At 36.7% G+C, this 15,360-nt stretch overlaps 1 protein-coding gene across 6 annotated transcripts in view; it reads left to right on the top strand.

Annotated features, from left to right (window-relative positions):
• The window catches only part of AK8 (adenylate kinase 8), a 71,344-nt gene that overhangs the window by 12,151 nt on the left and 43,833 nt on the right, over window positions 1–15,360 (top strand). For all 6 annotated transcript variants that reach the window (XM_042787013.1, XM_042787017.1, XM_042787015.1 and 3 more), the window contains 5 exons: window positions 1,158–1,226; window positions 9,504–9,585; window positions 11,154–11,225; window positions 12,006–12,206; window positions 14,928–15,059. In XM_042787013.1, coding sequence (XP_042642947.1) covers window positions 1,158–1,226; window positions 9,504–9,585; window positions 11,154–11,225; window positions 12,006–12,206; window positions 14,928–15,059 — 556 coding nt within the window. The remainder of the gene's footprint in view (window positions 1–1,157; window positions 1,227–9,503; window positions 9,586–11,153; window positions 11,226–12,005; window positions 12,207–14,927; window positions 15,060–15,360) is intronic.

Genomic DNA, 15,360 nt, shown 5'->3' on the forward strand with positions numbered 1-15,360 from the left:
TTGTATAACATAAGCCTACAGAATTTTTTTTTTTTTTTTTTTAGGATTATGCCCTTCAGACTAGTCAGAAAAAAGAAATGGGTACCCACAATATATGAAACTGCATGGAACAGAATCAAGCTCATGTCTTTAAGTGAAAGATAATTTTTTGACTTGGGAAATAGAGAATCTGCAGAATTTTTTCTGAGTATTCATTTTACCAATAATGACAGAATGAATGAGACTGAGACAAGGCATATAGTCAAATGATTAACAGCTTTTCTGACTGGCATGGCCGAAGGTTTAGACTTTATCAAGTTAAAACAGCTAACATAGAGTTTGTTTAATCAAGTTCAGCATAGAATGAAGGCCTAAATTAACAAGATAGTGAAGAAAATTCTTGCAAGAAGGAAGGAAGGGTATTGTTAATTTCTTGTCAGGAAATATAATAATGGAAGAAATATTAGGAGAGAGGAAGGCTAAATCTGTAGAGGAACTTTGTTCTTCTGTCAGACAGCAAATACTGTCTTACAAAACATCTCTACATATGGGCAAAGTAATAGTCACAGAAAGAAAGAGCACTTCTGAAAATATTGGCACTGATTCACAGTCCTGAATTTAAAAATAAACGAACTTTAAAATTGACCATAAAATGTATTTTAAATAAACTTTCTGGATGATGAAAGACTGAGAGTTACTTGAAACTGAAACAAACCTCCTGAAAATCAGTCTCTTTTTTTTTTGCTCTGTGTTTGAGATTCTGCTTGTCTCAAGTAATAGTTGTTAAAATCACTAATGCTGAGTCCACCGACACATGAAGCAGTAGTGGGTCACATACTTGTGGTAAAAAGGACTACTTGTGGATGTGATGTTCTTCTGCATGCCTTTGCAGGTTTGATGTCCAATGTGTGTGTGAATGTGCAAAACTTGGCACTTCTTCCATGTTAGTGTGCAAAACACACGGATGTAGGCTTTGTGTTCAGCTTACCTTTAACACTGATTTCTGTGCCCTTATTAACTCTCTGATATATTATGTTAATGACCTGGGACTTGCACAGATTTATTTATTTATTTTTAAGAAGACATCTCACTTCACCTTTAACCGGAATATGCCTGTATGGTAAAATTCCTTTTGAACTCAATTGTGAATATTCAGCCTTTTTTTGTTCTTTCTTTAGAAAATTCCCAACGCGCTTTGGGCCAATCTGATCCAGGAACGTCTGTCAAACGTGGACTGCATCAAACAAGTAAGAATTGCTCCTCAGAGGGCCGGTGGATAAGCACTTACACAACTCGTGCATAGTAGTTAGCATTCTGAGTCCTGAGCAGAGGAGGGAATGGGGGCAAATCATTGGGGGCTCTGGAGCGGATTGCTTTCTTGAACATCAGCAGAGGGAGTTTGGAGCTTTATTAACAGGATAAAGGGGAGGATGAGAGTATACATATGCTAATCTTCTAGCACAGAGATGATCAAAGGCTGAACAAGCATAGCTTTGTTGATTGCCTGGGGCAACTGGCAGAGATACAGTGGACAAAACAGATAAACAGAAAATATATAAAAATCAATATGTTGAGTTAAGATTTTAACTTTTATTGAGGAAAGAAGGAAAGAAGAGTCTATCATTACTCACTTAAATTTTCTTTATTTCTCATTGTGTCTTTTTTTTCTTTCTGTGTTAGGAAAAACTGCATTGGAATATATTCTCTTCTAGGTAGTAATTAATACATTCACTGTTAGTTTACACAAATAGGCAACTGAATAGGTTTAGCTGTATTCAGAGATGTGTGGCTTTTTTTTTTTCCCTGTGTGCTTAGCCTTAATGTGAGTAGAGACTTTTGACATAAACCCAAAGAGAACTTAAATTGATTAATATCAGTTGAAATTAATGTCTGGACTCAAGAAAAGCAAAATCTCTTTTATGTGTTTCCTTTAAAATCTCAGATGTTGTTATATTTTATTGAGTCCATAATCAGTCCATTATAAGGGATTATTTGTAAGAGACAAATTAATCTAATGGACAAAACCCTGTTTCTAAACAGTGCAAAAATATGGACGTCAAATTAGTTCATGAGTTTCTTGAGTGGAAGAACTCCAGTCCAAAGTAGGTGTTATGTTCAGGAAGGACTAAACAGCTTTTTTCAGAAGAATAGTATGTGATTTCAGAACGGTCCCTCTGTCACACCCACACCTTTGGATCAGGGGATAACTAGTACTTCCTGACCTCATAGAGATATCACAAGGCTCATAGTTTTATTAAAATCCGTTGCTTCTCAACTTCATCATCATCTACCTTGTTGGCTGAATAAAGCAGGGTTGGTAATTAACATTTCATTGAAATGTGGAAATTGCTTCCTAAAGCTTCTCAGCATTAGGCACTGAAAGAAACCAGAAATGCTGAAAACCTTATGTCCTGTACTTCTTTCCCTGTCTCCATGATTTTTGGTGTAGTCTGAAATGATCTGCAGACTGAATCCTTCCATCCATGTAAAACAAAATCATCTTGGGGGCTGGACCATTGCCTAGTAGTTTTTAAGATGGTAATTCTGTAGCACAGAGGTGTCTATAGAGAAACGTCAACAAAACCAGCAGGATGAATTGAAAAAAATTTATGCCCCTGATTGAACGTTTTGGCTTTTAGAATTCCCATATTGTGAATGATTGCCAGGGAAATCATGTACTTCAATGCAAAGTCATCTATCTTAGCTTAAGCCACGGATGGAAGTGGCTTTCAATGGACCTGCCTTGTGCAAGCTAGATCAGATGGTCAGTTATAGCGTACGAACTGTGGAAAGGATAGCTTGATCAGGATGGTCATGAATAGCTGGAGATGTGATATTTTAAATTGTTCTTGTCTATGAAGTTTGCTAGAGGACATCTATCAGTTGTATTTCTGTTGCAAACATATAGCTATAGCAAAATAGGTAGTATGTGGGTCTCTAAACTTCAACCTATCTCATCATCTAATCCACTGGTTGAATGAGAATTTAATTTAGAATACTACCTGCTGGTGTTTACTAAGAAAAGTCATTAAGCTAAAACAAACCTTTCCTTGCCCAGCTAATCTTGTTCTTTTGCTAGGTCATAGAAGTGTGTGTGACAGTGCCCTTATTTGCATTGGGAAGTATCTTGCTATAAAAGTCCTTCCTTTTCTGTCAGTAGAGAAAGCTCTGAAGGAGTAAATATGTTTATGTGGCTGATTTTTTAACATCTTGTTGCATTTTTAGCTAAATCCTGGTTTAACAGACTGTAACAAAACTTTGGGATTGGCTCCCATACATATTTACAAATGATGGTATAGGATTCCTCCTCCTTCAAAGCAATTGTTTTTCCTGAAGGGGAATTAATGAAACAGAAACCTAGCTCATCTCTAAATTATTCTGGATTTATATCAGATATAAATTCTATTGACATTCATGGGGTTGAATTCCTGAAACTTTGGAGTAACACAGGGACAAGTTGAGCCATGTGCTTTTAAACTGCACCAGTATTTGCTTACATGGGGAATTGTCAGGATGTTAGGATTTTAAAATGTACTGGCAACTATAAATGGAGAAGTGTGGATTTTTCTGATGCCCCCTCCTGCCTTCTTTCCACTTACTGTGAACTAATAAAATCTACTTTGACATGCAGATGAGCCACGGGTTTTAGGCAAAACACACTGCTTTTAGTTCCAGCTCTTATTTTCTTCCTAAACCTAGCTGTTGTCTCTCTCCCTACATTGGTATGATCGAGGACTGGGAAGACTGTGGAAGAATTTTCTAGTTCATTATGTAAATGGACATGACTGGCTCCTTCTTTTCCAAATGGACCATTTGTTGTGTGTTTTAGGATTCTGTGTTTCTTACTCCATGCTTCATCATCTGGGAGATTGAAACTATGATTTTTGGATCCTTGGAATGAAAGGACTAGAGAGATTGGCAGAAAACCTAAGGGTCATCAGTTTTGCTCTACAAAATACTGTATACCTTACTCCATCTATTAACTTTTAATTTGCAAAGTAGAGTTAAACTTTCGCATTGCTAGTCACTGTGCTTGAATTACATGGGTCTGTCTGGTTTCTCTGGAAGATCTTTTTAGCTGATCTATTTTATTTTATTTTGACTGACAATAGTTATTTAACTCTCTAAATCAAATATCTGGTAGTACTTAATGTATTTGTTTATCTGTACTAAATTCACATAGGACTTAGGCCTTTCAATTTACAGGAGAATCTGTTCAAAACATGCATGTGGTGTAGCATCTTGTTCATTTTTGTGGCATTTTGAATTAAAGAGTGTAGCTGAGGAACACCTGAGAAATCAATATTGTCAGCTCTGGATATACTAGCAAATGAGCAGCAAAAAAAGACTATGAATGTCAACATTTTTTATGTAAGCAGTGCAATGAGGTATCATGGATATACAGCAAGTCAGGTGATTGTATGATTTACTACCTTGTCTTTGTGGCAAGATGTGGAACATCTATCTCAAGTGAAACTTCTCTAGTGAGTAGGTTTAAAATATCTTTAAACCTGTAGAAATGAAAGTAAGTTAGAAAGATTATAAACCCATGAGAGAAGCTGCTCTTCTGACTGCTGCTAGGCGTTAGGCTGGTTTCAGACCCCAAAAACAAGCCCCCCCTCACCTTAACACTAACAGTTTCTCTGGTTGTGCTACCAGTAGTTAGCAGGTAGGACAGGGGAGATGTCAGGGTACCCCTGGTATTTGCAATACTTTAGGTTAAGTATTTTCTCACATGATCTCTCAAAGCTAGTAGTTGCTGGGGCAACCTGTCCTCTAATGCTTTCTGAAGGGGAGCTGTTGGATGGCAGTAGTTGCTGTAAACTAGCAAGTAGGTGAATAACTCTTCAGTTTAGAGCTTTTATAGCAGTAGCTGTAAAACCTCTCCAGTGTGCTTATTTTTTTGCATGTCTCTGCCTGAATAAAAGAACGTATGTTTTCAACAGCTAACTCTTCCAGTCTTTGTTGTGATACTGTTAAAGTGAGCTTTACTAACCATCATCAGTATATAAGCAAAATCCATTGCTATCCAAAGGCTGCATCCATACTATGCTTTCTTTGCCCCATGCTTTCTGTAATTGTTGGCATGGTTCTAGTTCTCCTTTTAATGGCAAGAAAAGGATGGCTCAGTGACTGTTATTTTAAGTATTAGGTCATGTAAACTCTGAGTAAGGTGCCAAGATGGTTAAAATGCCAACAGCTGCATAGTGTCCTACCTACATTTTATGTTCCTGTTGTTATCATCAGCAACACTGAATAGTGCTGGATGTCTTACAGAAGTAGGGGGAAAACAAACCCTTTATAAAGCTTCCTCGATACTCAGCAAGAATAGAGTGGATGTTATTGATCTGGTTAAGGTTTCAGCTGTTTTTAGGAAAAACACATAATTGACTTTTAAAAGTTGTGATGGTTATTAGGAATATTTTAATTAATATATAGTAATTCATGGTCACTAAAACTTCCTCCTGTTATATATGTCTTTTCCATTTGAAAGGGGGCCTATGCATTTTAATTGCAATATTTTCCTTGTGCGGCTGAAAATACAATTAATACTATGGAGTGTTTACATCACTGAACAGATTTATGCCATTTCTTTCAAAACATGAGTCAGCATTTTTTTTACTGAAAATGTTAATAGATTAGGAGCAGTATGTTGGACCATAGTACCGCCAGCTGTTTGTTTTATTTCTCCTTGTGGTGTCATTGGCTTGGCATTAATTGTACAGCTTTCATCCCACTGACAGTAGGAATACAGAATTTTTTGTGCCGTTGTTTTGACACTCACAGGTTTATAGATGTCACAGGCATTCTCTAAGGAGAACATTTTTATTGATCAACAGCTCTGCTGAGACTCTGTGTTATGTGTTCTTCTAATACAAATGTAGTTAGGACTGCGAGGGATCAGACGGGTAGGTCTTCCAGCATACACAGAAAACTTATTGCAAGCATTATGTTAGAACCTGGGACGTGTGAAGCTGATATGAAGACTCTTCATCTTAGAGGGTTAGTACATGTTGGCTACGGCACCTCTGACTGCTGCTGTTGTGGGGGGAATTTATAGAACTGGAGGAGGCTAGAGATTGCTACATGATGAATTTGTGAGAGAAAGCTGAGCAACCTTACTGATGTCTTAGGACCATTTAGAAACTAAGCTTAGGCCAGTGATTCACACAAGAAGTGGCAGAATTACTTTTGATTGGTATTAAACCGTTCAGAAGGGCAGTGGCTATCCTTGAAAAGGAAGGCAAAGAGAGCAATGGCTATTGGTTCTTTCTGGTTTTACTTTGGCAAATAAAGATCATATTGTCTCTGTGAAACTCCATGCAAGGATAATGATGTTACCTAGATTTATCTGGGGAGAGAATCTGCCTATTCACCATATTTATTGTTTTCCAAAAAGAATGTGGCTTTCTTTTTTTTAATACCTTTACAGCTTACTTAACCAACAAAAATGTGGGGAAAAAAAAGTTTCTTTCTGATGGGAAATTTGGTGAAGTTTGAGCTTCTTCTGTCATCCGTACTGCTAATGTTGATGGACTGCAGGAGCTGAGCTGACTGCTTCTACTGCACTCCTCAGTCTGCCGCTTTCTGAAAATCTCAGAAATTTTAGATCCATACTGGCAAAGCTATTACTGATAATATTTTTTTGCATTATTGTCTATCCCCTTTCTTCAGATGGGAGTGAAAGACATGTAATACTTTTTTAAAAATAGTGAATAATGATGTGGATTAACTGTTGTGATGACTTGTTTTCCTAGAGGCAGAAGCAATCATAACCTTTGATCTTGCTATCCCTTTTCCTTATTCTAAGGCAGTGTCAATTTTGGATTTTGTAATTAAAAAAAAAAAAAAAAAGAGGACGTACAGTTGAAATAACAAGAGAGAACTTGAATGCCCAAGTAATTATTATTGGGGTGGCAAGTGTGAAAGTATGTAGGCTTGGTGGTATAGCTGAGAGTAATGCGAGCAAAGGAGTGAAATTTACATTTGGGAATGACCTTGAGCATTTTCTTCTCTCCAGATTCCTTAAATCCGGAGAGAAAAGTGATGGCTTTGAAAGTACTTCCTTGTTGCTGATTTTCAGCATGGCATGGGTCTCCAAGGAGCGCTTCACCTGGCGTTAAGGCAACAGCAGAATACTGTCTTTACAGCAGTCTTCACCTAAGGAAGGCTTGAGGTTTCCAGCTGAAAGAGGGGGAACAGTGACCACAGACTAAAGGCACCATGGAATTACTGACTTTTAGCCTTTGTTCCACCCTTGATGTGATAAGGTGGATTCCATGCATGGATGTAAGGTTACTGCTTTCAAGAACACAAAATAGATGGCTTCTTAAAGAAACAAATTTACCATGTGAAGTTACTAATTACACTTTAATGATAGTCAGGAGGGCAAAAAAGACCAGTGTTTGCATAAAGCATGATAGGCATATTTTAAGTCAGGTCTTGCTCTGCTGTGTCTTGCTTCCTCTTGCTTCGTTCCCAAGCCACACTCCCTTTTTACTCTTTTTTTTTCCTTTTTTTTTTTTTTTTTTTATCTGTGACATCTGCTTGGAGCTTGTCCCTCCTGTGATACCATACTACTTGCAGCTGTTCAGACCTCCAGCTCTGAGCTGTGCATGGGGTGCCCTGAGCATACGGCCTTTTTGATGTGTGATAAAACAGAACCAAGCCACTGGGGGTATGGAGAGGGAATGCAGCAGAATATCAATAAACCTGTTCTGAACAAAGCTGCAGCTCTGTGGTGGAATAGACATTTCACTGAAGTGTCAAGTAGATGGATAATGTATTCTAATTAGACACTGACTGATACCCTGGAACTCAGAGACCTTTGGATAAAAGATCCAAAATGCTAACTATTTTTGTAGTGTGTGTTTATTTTGTGTTTGTTTAATGCCTTAAAACCTATTTGTTGCAGGAAGCTATTTATTGAGCTATGTTTTCTTACATTGCATAAAACTTTTAGCTATAAAATTGCTTATTGCTTGTTTTAAGGACCATTGAAATTTGTTTATAAACCTCTTGAAGTTTGCTATACATTGTTAAAATACAATATTGTGTTTACTGCTTGTTGCTCAATATGTGATTTTGAGCAATAAGCTGTAGTGACATCCAAAGTAATGGGTTTGTGGGGTGGCTGTTCTCGTTTGCTTTGGTTTAGTTTCCAAGTGTTGCACTTGGAGTGGAGAAAATGAGCCAGATTTATAGTCTGTGTAAATTGGCATAGATTTATTGGCTTCATACCTCTAATGCCATTTCTCCCTAGAAGAGGATTTGGGCCTATATATATGTTGTACAGGCGCAATATATTCAGAACTAGTGCTGAAGTTCCTAGCATACCACTAAAAATATTGTGCAGCCTTTCTTCCTGCAAGTCCCAAGGGATAAATTGATTTCTCAGCACCTGTGTGACCTTAGCCAGCGGTTCATTCTAATTCGATAGAGCAAACAATGGGAGTGGCAAAAATGGCTTGCAGTTACTTGAGTCTCCTATTTTCTACAGATATCAGCAGGATGACATGTACCTGAAACCAGGCTAATTAAGGAATTTCACATAGTCTACTCTATTTTATTGTATAATTGCAATGTCCCAATTTCTTTCTACAAAAGTCATGGAAATATGTTTCCCTGAAATACTTCTAAAACCTTTGGACCCCATACTGACAGAACTTCAAATTTATGTGGGAGATGATGATGACTGCTAGCTAGTGCAACATTAAAATATCTTTTTTGTTTCAGTTTCCAGATTTATTGTACTATCACAAAGTTATTTTGAGGTATAGGATATAGTGACAAGGATGTGCGTGGTTAAGGAACTAACAGATAAATTAGAGCAAGTTCAGAAGATTCATACTTTAGACTGGGAAGTGGATTAGATTTCAGATACTGCATCACACAGAAACTGAGTGAGACGGCAGCTCTCATATGGTATTTCACAGATCTGTAAATGTTTTTTTAAAGATGCTCAATCCAGCACTTAGCTGGCTATAACAAGGACTTAAGGGAGCAAAAGGCTCTTTTTTCTTTTTTCTTTCTTTTGCTCTGTTGCTTCATTAGCTTTGGGAATGCTGGTTCCATTACTGTGAGTTTTCCTGTATAATTTAAGAAAATAATGAAAGCGTGCATATTTTCCTCAGTGTTCTTGGCATTAAATCTGTCTTTAGATTTGTTTAGCCTCTTTTTTATACACAGTGTGGGCTGGTATCCTTTTGAATATTTCAAAACTGTAGAAATTGTTTTGGGTTGTTTTTATTCAAGATAGAAGTTTATTCTTTTTTCTAAGATTGAAACATGAAAAAAACCTCATTGCTACAATACCTAAGTTCCCTTTGTTCTGTGGCAGTGGTATTTCACAAAAATATCAGTGCTCCATGTTTGCTTTCTTCTCTCACAAGCATCCATAACAACTACTGTACTATTGTGGGATCAGAATGAGGTAATTTTTCTTCAAATAGCACTGATATTTAGTGCTAATGTTGTTTTTTCTCTTCCAGGATCAATAACTGTTTCATGTTTTTGTTCAATAGGGATGGATTTTGGAAGGCTTCCCTGAAAATCAGGAACAGGCATGGATGCTGCAATCATCTGGCATCATTCCTAGGCATGTTGGTAAGCAGTACAAGGTTTATATATGATTGCATCCAGTGGGAGAAACCAGAAGTCTTTCTCCCCAAAAATACACAATAAATTTAATTACCAGTACTGAAGACAACAGAGTCACCAGACAGGAGAATGTTTCAGTATGGTTCAGATTCACTCAAACACTTGAGGTAACCTGTGAGACTCTAAACCCTGTCTTTCACACATGAACCTTTTTCTTCCTACACGTTAGCGTTCTATAAATTCAAGACCACTCCAGCAAGTGTCTCTGGGCAGCTATATGTAGCTTTGCTTCTGTTCTAGGAGTGGGTCTAAGTTTTCTCTGACTTCTATCTCTAGAAGTCAGCCTTTATCCTCAGACCAAAACAACTCCTCATGTACCAAATACAAATTCATCCTTCTGTTGAATTAGAGGATGCAAACTTTACCAATTGGAAACATCGTGCTTTTAAGCTTGACCTTTCAGAGTATGGGTGGTATCTGACTTCACTTGAGAGAAACATTTGTGTACTGGCAAAGTGCTGATAGACAAGACCTTGACAGCTGCCCTTGCCATCTAGAAGACAGTTGTCCCAAATTAATGTAGTTAGAGAACCTACTTAGCATGTAAGAAATTATGATGATTGTGTGGAATACAGTGTGTAATGATAAATGTAGAGCTTGGCAGTGGATAGCGAACAGAATGTTAGCGAACTTGATGAATTGTCACTTTGGATTTGATTTGGATGAGATTCGACTGTTAATGAAGAATTCAGAATCATTGCAACAGAGTTAGGCAAAACTGTTTAATGTCTAGTACTTGCATGTATTTTTAATATAGCTAATAACTTCTGAAGCTGAGTTTTGCTCACAATTATATCTGTGCAACCAAGACCAGAATGTGAGTCTTAAAGCTCAGTCTAGTTAATCAAAAAGAAGATTGAGAGGAGATGAGATTTACGTTGTATGAGTACCTTAATAGGGAGAAAAGCGTCTGAAAGAGCTAGTTGATACAGAGAAGTCATAAGAACTTGTTTGAAACCTGTAATTGAATGCACTGAAAATAATAATTAAATTACAGTGTTTAACTGTGAGGATGATTATCCAAAAGCAATTTAGGGAACTGACAGATTTTCCACTGTTTGATGCTTTCTAATCAAGTTTGAACACTTTTCTGCGAGGTTATCAAAAATTGTTTCACTGGTCTTGCTACCACAGTACCTGGGTGAAAAGTAATTGTGGTATAGAAGAAAATAAGTCTCAAGCGATCTGTGGGTGCATCTGTCCTAGGCTCCAAATACAGTGTGAGGAAGAACCTTGTTAACTGGTATGGATGGTGGCGACAGCTAGTACTCATGGGTGCAGGACTGGATTAATGTATATTTTATCCTACTATACTGTTTAGGAGGTGGAGCAAAATTCTGATTAAAAATGAAGTATTTGCAGGTAGAATACTGGGAAAGGAGAATGAGGCAAATGTGCTTGAAATACATTAATCCATCTTTAATACTAGTATACATCTAAACAGTTACAGGAAATAAAGCAAGTCAATAACAGCAGCTACACTTTATTCTTCTTTTTCTTTTATTTGTGCCTAGTTGTGCTTTATGCTTCAGACACTGTGCTGATTGAGAGGAACAGTGGGAAAAGGCTTGATCCCCTCACAGAAGGTGCAGTATGTGTTTGTTCCTGATCTCCACCAGACACTGGTGTGTTGCTTGGTCTCAGAAACACTGTAATATCAATGGGATTAAAATTTAAATGGTATTCTTTTGAGAACTAGTAGGAATTTATAATTATAAATTTAAACTGTTTGGAAAAAGTAATATCTGGCATTGCATTATTTTCTGTGCCGATGAAATATGTACAGAATATTTGAAGGTTAAATCTTTCCATATGAGCTTACATTTTTCTATGCATCTTTGCTAGCTCCTGGGTTTTTTTCTGAGGTACAGGTTTGCTTTTAGGTATCTTCCATTAAATGACTGTCAAATAGATTTAGCTCTGTATTGTCTGTTGAGTATCATTATCAATCACAAAATAAAATCCTGACATTGCTCAATAAAAAATATCAGATTGGATGTTTTAGGAGTGGAATTAGGAGGGATGTTCTTAACTAAAGAAATGGCTTTTATTTGATATAAAGGAGATTTTGCTTATCAAAGGTCTTGCTTAAAGTTCAGTCTAAGAATTTGGAGAGCTATCCCCAGTTCCTGGTTCTTACTCATCATGCTGTCTTGGCTACATGGGTGGGCAGTTACCTTGGCTGCTTCCTATCTGTGCACCTGCAGAGTAAGTCAGCTATCGGTACAAGTAGTGAGGGAAGGTTATTGCTTGTGCTACGACATAAAGCTTAAACAAAGACCTTGATTTTGTTTGGAAAACATTCTGGAGCTGAGCAAGACCTATTAAATCATCCTGTTAGTTCCTAATCAGTGTCTAACTTCTAGAGGTGTACCATACGACGTTTGACTGGCCAAGTGATCTGCTGGTACAGCAACGTTTGGTGAAACCAGAAGATCTATCTGAACAGGAGATATCAAAGAAACTGCTGGAATATCACAGAAACTTCCCTGGGGTTTTCCAGACCTACCAAAAAGTTTTGAAATCAATCAATGCAGACCAGCCTTCCATGGATGTCCTCTCACAGGGTAAATCTGTATCTTTCTGGCAAATCTAATAGTTGATAAACTCTTATTTGAAAGGTAGCTCCTAACAGTTTGTAGGATTATGATTAGTCAACACATATGGCTCCCAGATTAGTTGTGTTCTCTCTAGTGCAGGGTTTGGTCTGTTCCTGGTAATAATTTTACAGGACTAAAGTGCAGATAGCTGGAAATTCTCAGTTGCACAGTCCTGCCAAGGAACAGCTGACTCAGTAGAGCAAAAGTCACAGTTATTTCTGCAAGAGTCTCTTCTAAAAGGCTGCGTTGTGGCTCAGTTGTTAATCCCCCAAAGGGCTAGTACGTTCCACAAGTCTGATAACAAGAAGTAGGAGTAGTTCAAAGCTGGTAACATTTCATTATTTAAAAGCTGTTTGTGCTGGTAGCTTTTCTGTTCAACAATTATTGTTTGCCTTTGCTTGACTGTAATGCAATCTGACTTTTAATGTTGATTCTTCATGAAGAGAATAAGGAAACTGCCAGAAAGACCAATTGATAATGTACTTTGTAGCTGTCAGTCGGTAGATGATCTGTTATATCCCAGTAATTTTGCATCTCAGAAAGGTCTTTTTTTAATAACAAGTGCTGCACTTTTAAGATAAACAAGTAGGAAGTTTATATTCTGAATTTACACATTAATTACCTCTAAATTACTTAATTAAATTTAAAAGTTCATATCAACATTCATAAAGAATTCATGCCTTGAATTGTAAATAAAAATGTGAGTGCCTGAATATTAATTATTATTAATTAATAATGTAGTGAGATAAATTGAAAACTGGAATGAAAAAATCCTCTCTAGATCTTTTTTCTGCAGTGCATCAAGCAGCCAGATTTTTTTTTAAAGAATAATTAGATGTGGAGACTGTCTAGGGGATCATTACTCCTAATTAACTTGGTTATTTACTGCAAATTAAGCATCATTTGTAAGCAGGGTGCTTTGCCTGTAATGTTTGTGCTTTTCAATACATTGGGTTATGGAAAATGTTCAGAATAACTAGAGCTCTCCTTGGGTAGCTGGTATTTGGTTTTTATGAAGTTATGCAGAAACACTATTTTCTGTTACGACTTTCCAGGTTTTTTGTTACGTATTTTTATTGCTACAGATAGAGTTACAGAAGAAAGAAAATCATCAATATTATTACAGATTGTTTCATACAATTATAAAAGTTTGTAAACTCTTAAACTTTAATACAATTACTGCTAACATATGCTAGGGTATGTGACATCAAATTCAGTTGCACAGTGTAGTATCCCAGTGCAGCTTGTGGCACTGGAGGAGATGTATGTCGTCCCATGTGGTTGCAGTTTGAGTTAGTTTCTCAATACTTTAGGTCCACTATCTTGAAATAGCAGGTTCTGAGCTTGCTGGAGATGCTTCTTTATTATGAAAAGATTTTATAAAGGTACCAAAATGTCTAGCAGAGGGTCCTCATAAAAACTGTAAGCTAGTATACCACAATGTGTTAACAATGGTAGTTAAAATACTGATGCTTATGGTGTTCTCCATCAATGCTTTTGTGTTGTTTTTTTTGTTTGTTTTTTGTTTGTTTGTTTGTTTGTTTTTTATTTTTTTTTTAATGGGCTTATGATTCATACAAACATTAGTGTCTAATCCTCTCCTATTTCTTAGACTAAAATACCATTTTATTACAAGGACTTTTTATTATAACTGAAGATGTCTGGGCTAACACTTAATTGTATCCATTGCAGTTACAGAGGAAATCAAAGCCTGTGTAGGTGTGCCCATGCTGCTTTAATCATGGGTAATCATGGCAGTCAGGATATGGTGACATGAAATTTAGCCTTGGCATCTGAATCTGTGATCCCTGGAAAGCTTGTGGTGAAGGTTGAGCTGCTCTCTTCACTAGTATTGTTAGCCATAAAAGGGGCATGGGGAATAAGAGTGTTTGGCTATGTCCAAATACAATCATAATTTGTCCTCATTGCCAAGATGTGTCTTCTTTTAGTTCCTTGGAGATCTATCAGGTTTTCTTTTGAGATTGTAACAAAGTTCAGGTCTCTATAATACAGCAACGCTGATGATGCTTCACATGTCCTGTGGTCTTTCCAAAGCTCTTATAATCTGTAGATTGACCTGAATGTAGTATTTCCTATGTGATACAAAATGTAAAATAATGATATCCAGGAAACAGAGTGGAAGTGGACAGAGAAGCTCAAATATCCTTTACATGTTATGCAAAAATGATGGACAAGAGAATAAAATCATACTCGGTTATGTGTTGTCAATGTTGTATTGTGTCATGACATTCTAGGCTACAAGTCTATAATATTGTAATTAGGGGTCTGTTAATCACACACACAGAGCTGGATAAATGTCATAGTAATTTAACATCCTGAGTTTTTACACTTAAATATTTATTCAGAAGCTGTAGAAAGTATTAAATGTAATTATATCCCTCCATAATTTGCATGGTAAAATTGTACCTATCAAGCAAAAATTAATTCTGCTAAAAACAACATGGTAAAATAGCAATTATTAATTGAATCTGCTCTTTAAAATGGTTTGACATCTACTGATCAGAATCCTGATTTTGGTTGGACTATCTAGATGTTTCAGTGATAAAATAAAAGATGAACAACATGACAACCTGTTTTTAAAAAAGAAGGTAATCAATGTTTATATATTTATTTTTTTTTAAGAAATAGGGTAAAAACAGTATTTCTTGCCTTTCTCTCATGTTCTAGTTCTTACCTATGTCCAAACAAGGCACCGATCAGCCGCCCCCTTTACACCACGGATTCTCTTTTGTGGACCCCCAGGCAGTGGGAAGAGCCTGCAGGCAGCACTAATAGCTCAGAAATACGGTATTGTCAACAGTAAGTTCTCAGTAAATATGCACTTTGCTCAATTCCCCCTTTCTCTCTTTTTGATCATTTATCTTTTGTTGTTTGTCTTTCTTACTTGCTCATAAAATTTCTCCGTTTGTCCATTGCTATGGATGTCAAATTTTTGAGGGAAGTGAAAAGTATTTCAATGAAATATAACCAATAGAGCATATATTCTGTGAGAAACCAGGTCTAACATTTTTTTAGTCATCATTTTTTATACCTATTACATCAGTATTTTTCCATGTGTTAGGTTCCTGTAGTGCTCTGAATTCTTCTGTGGATCAGTGGA

Source organism: Tyto alba, unplaced genomic scaffold, assembly GCF_018691265.1.
Source record: "Tyto alba isolate M040663 unplaced genomic scaffold, T.alba_DEE_v4.0 Super-Scaffold_11, whole genome shotgun sequence".
Lineage (NCBI taxonomy): Eukaryota > Metazoa > Chordata > Aves > Strigiformes > Tytonidae > Tyto > Tyto alba.